Source organism: Rhipicephalus microplus, chromosome X (assembly GCF_043290135.1).
Source record: "Rhipicephalus microplus isolate Deutch F79 chromosome X, USDA_Rmic, whole genome shotgun sequence".
Taxonomy (NCBI): Eukaryota; Metazoa; Arthropoda; class Arachnida; order Ixodida; family Ixodidae; genus Rhipicephalus; species Rhipicephalus microplus.
In genome coordinates, this window is record NC_134710.1 from 58,059,585 (window position 1) to 58,070,693 (window position 11,109).

At 45.8% G+C, this 11,109-nt stretch overlaps 1 protein-coding gene across 11 annotated transcripts in view; it reads right to left on the bottom strand.

Annotated features, from left to right (window-relative positions):
- Positions 1-11,109, bottom strand: part of LOC119187918 (mortality factor 4-like protein 1) — a 65,418-nt gene that overhangs the window by 37,631 nt on the left and 16,678 nt on the right. For all 11 annotated transcript variants that reach the window (XM_075876792.1, XM_075876791.1, XM_075876786.1 and 8 more), the window contains 2 exons: positions 8,551-8,648; positions 7,291-7,431 (listed from right to left, as the gene is read on the bottom strand). In XM_075876792.1, coding sequence (XP_075732907.1) covers positions 7,291-7,431; positions 8,551-8,553 — 144 coding nt within the window. In that variant the 5' untranslated portion in view covers positions 8,554-8,648. The remainder of the gene's footprint in view (positions 1-7,290; positions 7,432-8,550; positions 8,649-11,109) is intronic.

Here is an 11,109-nt window from a genome sequence, read left to right on the forward strand (position 1 = left end):
CGGGGTAGTTCTCTATTAGGCCAGGACAGGAGTACAGTAGAATCTCGATGATACGATCACGGCTGATATGAAATTCGGGGTGATACGAATTTTTGTAATCCCGGCAGAGGCCCATTAATATACAGTGTGCTAGAGTACGGTTGCTACAAATAAGTTTTTTACCCGAGTCATTCAATACGAATAAACGCCACCCCATCAACAGCCGCGGAAGCAAGCAGCGTGCATGCACGCGCTATAATGCATGCCGCGCTGCCAAATCGGCACGTTGTCAGCACCGCCTGCTAGCAGCGGGCGACAGGCTTCAAGATCTGCGCGATCTTGGACGCCGGAGTGCGCCAGTGCGCCTTTTGCTTTCCCTTGAAAGCTCCAGATGGCGCTGGCCACGGTGGGCAGACAAATCCAATCCAATCTCCGTTTTGCTTGGTGATAGGTGTTCTCTCTGGTGCGGACACAGTGGCTACTGTAGTGCGGAGGCTGTCGACACTGTTGTGCCGAGTCGAGCACACGTATTTGCTTTGTTGTGCCTTTTTGCGGAGTCGCAGCACGCTATGTCTCGTAAGCGGAAAGCTCTCTCCTTTAAGGGGGCACACAGGTTTTAAAAGGCCAAAAATCGCGAAAAAAACTGACTTTTTGAAGTTCGACATTTTCATAATCTGCAACTATTTTTGCACTCATCTGAGAAGTTTCTAGCTTCTCGCGTCGTTATTTCTGGCACAAAATCAATTTACAACACCCCTGTGAGATGTATCTAAGCAGAAATAGACGCTAAAGTTGCGCTTTTTCCACGCCAAACCGTTGCCGTTACACATGAGCTATTGTGGTCATCTTGGTCTCATTTGAAAGGGTCGTTCTTCATCTTTAATTTTCAATTACTAGTGGCTCGCCTTGCTCATTGGTTTTTCAGCAAAAACGCGACATTGAGAAGCACCACCGCGTGATTCTATTGGCTGTTTCGGGCACGTGACAAAACCTAGGCACCCGATTGGCCAAGTGGCGTTTCCGGCGTCTGCTTCTTCGTTGTGACGCGCACGGACATGCGCCATTTTGTCATGGTGCTGTCGACTACCTGCCGCAGTAAAGAAGTTCGTCGCCGCACTAATTTGTGAAGCGGGTGTGGCGGTCGTTCGTTTGCTGTGAACTTCAGAAAGAGCCACGCTATCACTCAGGACAGGAAGGATAGCAAACTCGCGGCGCTCAACGGCCCTCGCCGAGTCACCAGTGTAGGCTTAACTCACGTACAAGCCCGTCGATTGTCGACAACGTTGCTGAAAGCTGCAGTGTTTTGAAGCCTCAACAGTGAAGCCTCAACAGCCTCAACAATAGGACGGCAAGTAAAAAAGCAGAAGTGAAGCTACGAGAGATAGCAATCTTTGCAACGATGGAACGGAAGCCTAGTCTTATCACTAAACGCGCTGATGCCGCGGGTTCCCCCCGTCTGACGTGAACTGCGTGCCGGGTCGTCAGAGTGGAGTTTGCCACGCGTTGGCAAACAACAGAAAATCAATCCGTTTACAGTAAACGTGCTCGCCACCCACACAATGAAGGCTACTGGCAACAGGTAGAGTGCTTGTAATGACGCGTCCGCAACGATGAACATATTGCGCCACGGCCTCCACTCGAAAATGAAACTAACACCTCGCTGCTTTTGGAGCCTTGAAATTGATGAGCGAGTGCACGAGTTCAGTCTGCGACATCAACAACTCAATCTGGACAAGCTGGAAAACCGCTTTATTATACGACGGATCACAGATTACGCGCGCACATTCGTCGCACATGGGCATCACCGAACTGATAAGCGGCCTAGTCGGCAGACGAGCACACAGTGACCGCATCAGCTCGCAAGTGTGCCTCTGCGGAAAACATGCAGCGGGCATTGAAAAAACGCCATTTAGGTGACACAAATTAGAAGGACCACATGCCTGGTGCCAACCAAGAAAGCTGAATTTGCAAATCATTGTAAATAAACAGCTTTTACGTGATACTGTCTGCCCAAAATAGACTTGTGTTTTTGCATGATTTCACAGGATTCAAATTTTGCTGCAGTTGCAAATTTGTCTAAAAGATATCTCTGTCTCCAGAGCAGCTAGGACTGAAATTTTTGTTGTGACATGTAGCTGTATCTTTAGTTTACACAATGATAGGTTGGAAATTTCGATTGAGATCTTCAAAAAATTATTTTTCGCCAGAAATTGGAGCATAAAGTGGATGTGTCTGCAACACTAAAATGAAAGATGCGATAAACCTTGCTAAAATTATCAATTCAAGAAAGCACTCCTACCGTTGTGTAGCTTATGTTCATTAGTACACAGGCATGTGCCAATAGTAGCTTAGCATCACAAGTTTCTTGTGTCATTATACCGGCAAACAATAGGTGATTAATTTTATATTATCTCAAAAACTAATTGGTTTAGAGACACAGTAATTACACTTTTGAAACCAGCATCAAAAACTCAATCACACTGTGAATTTTCTTTATAAACATTAGAAAATATCTGGCATTTCGTCTCAAGTACAGTGTCCCCCCTTAAGGTGAAACTGGACATTTTCAGAAAGGTCGATTAGGATCCCAAAAGAAAACACACGGAGTTGGCTAGGGAGCTAAGCCTCGCTACGTCGACATTGAGCACAATTGTTGACAGCGGGACACAATAATGAAAAATGTGCTTTGGTTCGGTGTCAACCCGAAGCAAGCAAAGACAGCCCAACATGTGAAGCTTGAAGAAGCTTTTTTAATCTGGTTCAAGGAGGGTACTATAGCCGGTGTGAACGTTGAAGGCAAAGCTTTCCGTGAGAAAGCCAACGAGATCACACTTGCTCTGCACATCGACGGATTCCAGGCCTCAGGTGGGTGGCTGCACCGTTTCAAACGAGACACGGTCTCGTGTACAAAAGAGTCTGCGTGGAAGCTAAGAAGGCTGACGAGACCGTTGTTAGAAACTGGGTGCTGCTTGTTCGTTTTCATGAAAAAAGAACCACTGGGAAGTTAGTATGGAGAATGGCGCAAGTGCTTCAAAAATTCAATTTTCGCGTGGTTACACGGGACAGGTAGTGCTATCTGGCGGGGCACAGTTGAAACAAACATGTCTACAATCTCGAAGCCAATGGCGGGAAATCAATCAATGCCCGTTGTTGCTACTGTGGCTCCCGCTACTTTCGGTCTGCTGCTCCTAGCGCAGTACAGCCGGGCAACACTGTCCACGGCAACAGTGACGTGAGCCGGTCCGGTCGATACGCTTCTAGAGGTGGGTAATTTGAAGTGTGCTAACCCGATGTGAACCACTAAAACGCGAATTTATTTCAAAATAGGCGCTTCCTTGGCACAAAAGTAACACTATGAGGTTTCTGGATCGCCATTTTTCATCAATCAACGACGACGTAATAGTTTCCTTTAGTGTAGCTTTAGCGCGAGAGCCATTTCCATGTGTCTATCGCGCAAACAAAAAGCGTGGATGACGGCGGCCCTGTTAAAAGAATCTCTGTCTCTCCTTGAAAAAGGAATGGCCTGCAAGAATCAGAAGATTGTTGAGATCATGACCTACTGCTGTGATCATGACCTGAACTGCCCAGACAGCCCCTCTCCACCACCCATGTTTAGTGTCTACTTTCTGCCATTAGGGCCATAATCTACGAGTGGTGTGGCACAAGTTACTGACGTCACTTTCAGCATTTGTCATCATATTTCGGCCAATAGAGCACACATATTGTGTTATTACTATGCACAAATAAAAAATTATTCGGAAATAAATATAGTAAGAGTCATTCAGAAATCGTTGGCAATTAAATGGCGACAACACATAGGTTGTCCTACACTATGCGAGTCTACGGGTTCCCATGTTTCTCAACCAGTGAGCAATAAATAAATTACCGCACTGAAAAGCTTACTTTACCCGCCATCTAAATGAAGAAATAGTCATATATATGCAGGCAGTTCATCACAGAATGCAGGCATTCTTACTCCAGCACTGTCCAAACAGTCGAAGAGTAGCAGACGAACAGGTTATAGGTAGCGCCATCAATGGTGAGTGATTGAACGAGAGTGGGGACACGCGCGCTCCCATAAGAACCCCGACATCTGGGCAGGTCAGGAGTACAGTAGGTCGTGGTTCTGATTCCTGACTAGTGCGCCCCCCACCAGAAGCAAGTGACGCTTCAAAACGTCTAGCTGTTTTGTTTTTTGCCAGCAAACACGACGACGCACTTGCAACTGCCTGATGCTGGGATTATAAAAAACGTCCAGCACCACTTTAAGAGCACTCTTGTGCGCCCCCTCCTTGCCGAAATCGACAGAAAAGACATAGGTGGCCGGCGAATAAGCCTTTTGAATTCCGTCCATTTTATAGCAACAGCTTGTGATAGAGTAACGCCGACCACCTTTGTGAGCTGCTTTGGCAAATGCGGCTTCTTAAGGATTCCCGAAGAGGTGCCAGAGGTCCTTTCAGAGTCGGAGGAGCCCATTGAGGGTTGGGAATGCCTTGATGGCAGGTGTTCGGATGACCTTTGCACGGCGGATGACAATCTTACCACTTGTGGTGTGCCCACGGTGGAAGATATTGTCAACGAGGCCACGTGTGAGGTTGCCGATTCCAGCGATGATGGCGAGAAAATAGACGAGGGCAACGACGAAGGACCTCCACCGGCGGCTGAAACTCTGCACGCGCTCGACGTCGTGAGGCGTGCTATGGTTGCCGAAGAAATCAGTGACGACACGCGCACGCGTTTTTACGGATTCAAGGGAAGTCTGCTTAGTGACTTGACAAAAAAAAAAGAAGCAGAAAGACATCCGAGATTTTTTTTCTCCAAAAAAAGAAATTTCTCTCTAGTGCCGAAAATGAGTGCCTCCGACTCAGTGTTAATTTGGGTAGTTCTGCATGTGTTCTGACGATTTCAATTTCGGCTATTACAAATATTTTGTGTGACTCCGTGAGATTTGCATCGTCGAGATTCTACTGTATTGCAAACCAAAACTTATTGGGTTAAATACGAAGGAGTAGACACGGTATTCAGTGCATGTGGAGAGGAGGAAGAAACTCCTGAACACTTGATAATGTTCTGTAAAGGGCTTCACCCTATAGTTCAGAAGGATGGTGCAGGGTTTTTCAAAGCACTGGGGTTTAGGGACAGGAAAGGCAAAATAGACTTTAAGTGGGTAGAAATAACTAGAAGGAGGTTATTTGATTGGTGGCTTCAATCAAGGCACAAGTGAAAATTAAATTCTTCACTGCATATTTAAGTCGTTAACTTTACAATTTCAAGGGGACAAAAAGATAAATCTAGTTTTTGTTCACTAAGTATTACAGCTAGGTGGCATTTGCCACTGCCCGATCTAAAGGGTACAGCCATATCAATACATCAATCCATCCATCCATCCATCGATCCAAGTACTTCCACCAGATTCAAAAGTGACGCCATCACTGAGGCATGACTTTGTTGCCTCTGAGAAGGCAATACACAATGCTTTGATATCAGAAGCAACAAGGTTTAAAGCGGCCACCGTAAGGAGCGCTCACAGCGGACACTGGTTGGGGCAGCGGAAGAAGAGAGAACAGGAGAGGGTCGGGAACCAGCTCTTCGGCTCAAGTCGCAGGCATCTTTCTAGAGGAGACGTTGGTCTCCTCTAGAAAGATCATCGCCAACATTAAGTTTCAGGGTTTCAACACATTCGTCACTGTCGTCATGCACCCCCATCATTGTACGCACAATTCCCACATGTCACAACTAGTTGGTTGTCACCACGTCATTATCAGCACCGATGTACAAGCAGAAAGTGTCGCAGCCAGGCACAACGCTGGCGTCAAGGAGAGCGTCCCTCGACGTCAGGGCCGGGTTACTGGACTCGACAGTTTTCAACATTGCCGACTTCTGCGCAATTACTATATTTTCACGCTTACATTTGCCACTGCCGTTGTCCATCACGTGTCTAGCGGCGGAAACTGAGTCACAACTTTCACGACCTATTGGCGGCGCAACTATACATCGAACATGGCTGTCGTTCAAATTATCGCCTCACAAGAAATGATACCGGAAAGTACACTTTTGGCGAAGACTCAATTTTTCGCGCTTTAATAGCCCTTGGATTTGTTTTTGAGAAAGTAGGGGAGTGCTAACATAATATATTAACTAAATAAATGCCGGGTAACATATTGGGAAGATATATATGTGCAAAATTGTATTGTATCGAGCAGACGAACTAGGCACGAGAACTGCAAACCTGAAAGTTGCTGTACTGGTGCAGAAAATGAGTGCTTCATGCATTCACGAGCCTTGGTTATTTGCCTGCTAAATAGAACCTTCTTAATCCCTGATGGCTTTTGGGGCACTAATTTGAACTGGATGCCTAATTTTCCTCCCAGAGCATCGAAGCTTGCAGTGCAATCAGTCAACCTTTTCTCTTTCTTTCTACTTTCCTTTTAACTTAAGAAGCTTGAAGGGTTACGGCAATATCAATACCATTCGCAACGTTGAAAAAAGACCACAAACGCGTGAAAAACAAGCAGCAGTGTATATTGTTCGAAGCAGGTTCAAAACTTCAATTATCTCAACACAGCTTCCAGCCTTCACCGCTCAGCGGCGTCACGGTACCTGAAACTTGCGAATAGAGGTGGTGTAGCTCTTCCACAGAAAACGAAAAGAAAAGAAGCCTTAATCTCCGCTGTCCCAGTGCAGAGCTGAAGAGAAAAGGAAGGAGGCCACATGCACGGGCGGGTCAACGAGTTTTACAGGAGACGGCAGGCCAGTAGATGCACATGCTCGCATGAGTTGCTGCGGGGGCGAGTCGATTAGTCCCCAAGGAAAGGGGAGGCAGGGAGACTCGCACCAACGCGCGTGTTGGCAGGCAACTCTCGGGGAGTGCAAGATGCTATAAGATGTTGAATTGATGCATACTAAAATGATCAGTAAATGCTCAGTGTGAACAAAGAATGGTTCGTATATCCACTGTGAAGAAGCTTTCATTTTGTTAAAATGATGTTTTAAATACATGGGCGTCTATGGGAATTTCAAGGGGAATTACAATTGCTTCGTTATATTTGTTAGCTTGCTACATCCCACTTCTTCATGATGAGGTTCTACTGTAATATGAGAAAAATTGTTCTTCCCTTCAGTGCCCCTTTAATTGACGTGAAGTTTCTCTACAGCGGGCCTTTCAGGGTATCTAATAATATACATGCTAAACATTGGACAGACATACACGCATGGTTACTTTGTTACCTCTAAATAGTTTTGTAAAGCCAATACTTCTCGGCCTTCGACAAGAGCGCACGATCCCGGCGAACAAGGCACTCGTCTATTCACCTGAGCAGTCGGCCAGTCGTGGTCTTGCGCACCTCTTCGTTTCCCTCCCTCAGCTCTCACTGTGTTCAGGGACTTGTGAATGAAGGCAGCCTCTCCTTCATGGGCATCGTTGCGAAGGCGTGGTGCACTGGCCACGAGAGCCTGGAAACAAATGCATTTAAACCTTAATATAACGGAACCGGATATAACAAAATATCGGGTATAACAAAGTAGTTGAAGAATCTTGCGTTTACTATAGTGTTAAAATCATACTTTTACAGAAGAAATTTTTCGATATAACAGACTTATTTTCGTGTAAGATGCAACTTCGTTATAATGAGGCTAAGTGTACACAAAAACAAGGGAAGCTTTGCACTGCTCCGCAAGGCTTAGCAAATGTCGTCCACCCATTTATAAATGACACTACGAAAAAAATCCACACATATTTCTGGGAAACGAAGGTTTCCCATTGAGGAAAAAGCCCATCGCAATCTGGGATTCGAATCCGGGATCAAGGCCTTTCCACTGTGGCCGCTCGGCTATCCTAGCCAAACAGGACGCTTCAACATTGCAGCGAGGGTCAACAGCCTGAAGTTTGCTAGACCCTGAATATGGCAATTGAGCTCATTAAACAGCGCATTTGTGAGGACATGAAGCACAACTCTAAGAGAGAACTTAAAAGCCTGAGCATTAGCGTGCAAGTAGTTTCATATTTGTGTAAAGCAAGTTACCGGAATTTCTTCTATGTAAATACATCCTTCTTGTATTTTTATCATTGAAAATTTTAATGAGAAGCAATTGATCGTGAAGACGAGCGTGGGAAAAGCCCCACGGGACGCACTGTCAGAGTGAACAATTGAATACTGCAAACTATACATTTTAAAAATATCCAAGAAAGAGCTTGTATGGTCGCACTGGCCATCACACCTATTCAGTAGGGATGACCGTAGGATATCTATAACTCGACCGCCAACTTCTTGCGTGCATTACTGTACTTGTGCACAGCTCAATTTAACGCTTTTTGCGAATATAAATCGTTCCTTACCTGCAAAGCTACAAGTACGATTATTATTATTGCAAAAAAAAAAGCGAACTTTTGTGATAAACCATTACGGTTAAGGCAGATGCAGTACCCCACAGCGCACACTCGACGCGAAAGCGCACTCTTGCGAAAAGAAACACAAGCAACCGAGAAGACAGCCCAAATACACAGTCTTCCTTTTAAAATGTACCACGTTAACGAATTCCTACTTGCAGAACGAAGCACATGCAGGCACTGACCATCTTAACAGAGTCCTTTGTATTTGATGTTATTGCATCGACTGACAATTCTCTGGGCCATAGAACTGCCACTTCTGCTGTCCATAACTGCTGGTCATCTGCGAGAAGAAAATCAGATTTCAGAGACCAATTTTATCATGAGCATGTGCGAAAGTCCCACGCACGCCTCAGTTAAACGGCTAACGAAAGCCGTCGAATAGCACCTCAAGAAATGCCCGGAATACCAATAAAATCGTTAAAAAAATTGACATCCGAGTGCTGCTGCCAAAGCTTTCCATCGCGAATTTCCAAAGCTTGCCCAAGACGACCTTGCAAACCGAAAGACAGTGGCGGGATCCGCAATGCTTCGTCATCAGGGGATCCAACCATACTGAAAATTCTACCTTTATCATATGATATTATTGGATACACATTATACAGGGATTACAGCCTATATAGGAGGTATAGAGATTACGGCCCATATGAGGTATATAGGGCTTATGGACCATAGGGCATATGGCGTATATGGGCCATACAGAAGTTATAGGGTTTGTGGGTAATATAGGTGATAGGGATCTCATGAATTCTCCTGTTCCTGCTCAAAATCATAACGTAGTGCAAAAAAAAAGAACGGTAACACAGAACCACACACCACATAATTTTAAGCAAGCATAAACTAGCCCAAAAACAAGTCCTTCTGCAGAACATCCCCGGTTCCTATGGGCAAGCAGTAAGGGTCATAAGTAATGTTTGCCTAAGCATGATAATAAGGCAATGCCAGTTTATAAAGTGTAAAAAATACGAATATGCCGCAATGGACAATTTAATGGTGCTTCGAAAGTGCAGTAGACTAAATGGGTGGAACAAAGTGTTGCATGTAGTGTAGAGTCGGGACATTGGAGAAACACAAGACAAATATTTTTGCATCGTCAAATTTATTTATATGATTAAACATTTTGCAAGGAAGTGTTTTTATCTTTCTCAGCCGGCTAGGTGCGTGCATATCTGCTGGCTGATTCACAAATTTTGCAAAACCATCTGCACAGTCATGGGCAAATACATGCAGCACTTACTCAATATTTTACTTATTTGTTTACCTGTAAGTTGAAATAAAGCAAAATACCATAAAGAGTACTGACACAAAATTTTGTGACTCATATAGCCTGTGACACCGATTGCCTTGAACATGCATATACAGTAAAAGCTCGTTAATTCACACCTCATTAATTCGAAATTTTGGATAATTTGAAATGATCGTCGCAGTCCGGTTCGCAGTGCATAGGAGACCATGTGTAAAACGATTCGTTAATTCGAACAGAAATTGCTGCCTCTACGGATAATTCGAAGCGCGCGCCGTGGAGCGTCATCATCGTCAAACACTAGTGGAAGCTTTTACAGTCGAACGATAGGTGGCACGACCAGTTTTTCGAGCTTCAAGTGGCCTCCGAGCAAAGGGCGAGCAAAGTATGGCCTCCAAAATCCAGGGAGCAATTTTTTTTTTTTTTTTTTTCCGTAGCCCTCCTGCTATCTCAGCGCCTGGCGCCACTTGTACGCGGGACCCACGGGACGCTGAGGAGTCGGCGGAGTAGTCCTCGCAGTCCTAGGCCGCTCCCGGCAGCGTCACTTTGTTCCTCGAGCACGTTGTTCGTTAACGCCGTCAAGCCGTCTTATTCCGCATCGAAGTTGCAAGATGCCGTGGGGAAACTACTGCGCGAAGACTGTCAAGGAGAAGGTGGAGATTTTGCAAAAGGTTGACCAAGGGAACTCGAGCAAATACGAAATTCCGAGGAAGCACGGCATACCTCCGAGCACGTTGTCAACCTACATACGCAACAGGACGGCCATTGAAAACGCCTATGAAGCCGAGGATTTTGGCGCCAGTCGAAAAAGGCTAAGGACAGCGAAGTTCCCGGAACTGGAGTCAGCTTTTGATTATCTGGGTTAAAAAAATGAGAGCCCAGAGTATCGCATTGAGCGGCCCTATCATCGTGGCCAAGGCAGCCAATTTCGCCCTGCGCTTGGACATTGAAGACTTTGTCGCCTCCGAGGGATGGTTTCATCGTTTCAGGGAGCGGCACAATCTCGTATTCCGCACGTTATCCGGCGAAGCAAAGGAAGTGGACGCCGAAACATGCGCAACTTGGAGAAGCGACACCCTGCAGCAGTACTTGGAGAGCTACTCACCACAGGATGTGTTTAACGCTGACTAGACAGCGTTATTTTTCAAGTTGCAGCCAGATAAGACGATCACCTACAAGGGAGACAGCTGTGCCGCGTGTCACTGTTCACGGTGCTTCAAAAACATTCGCTCACTGCCGACGGAGTACGCCGCAAACAAGAAAGCCTGGATGACAGGTGACCTATTCAGGAAGTGGCTACTGAAATTCGACAGGCGAATGGAACTAGGCGGCAGACGTGTTCTTGTCGTCGACAACTGTTCGGCGTACAAAGTCGACGTTGAGCTGAGAGCAACTAAGTTGGTGTTCCTACCGGCAAATACGACTGCGGCCCTACAGCCAATGGACCAGGGTGTGATAAGGAACATTAAGTGCTTTTATAGGCGTCACGTGCTGGAGAGAA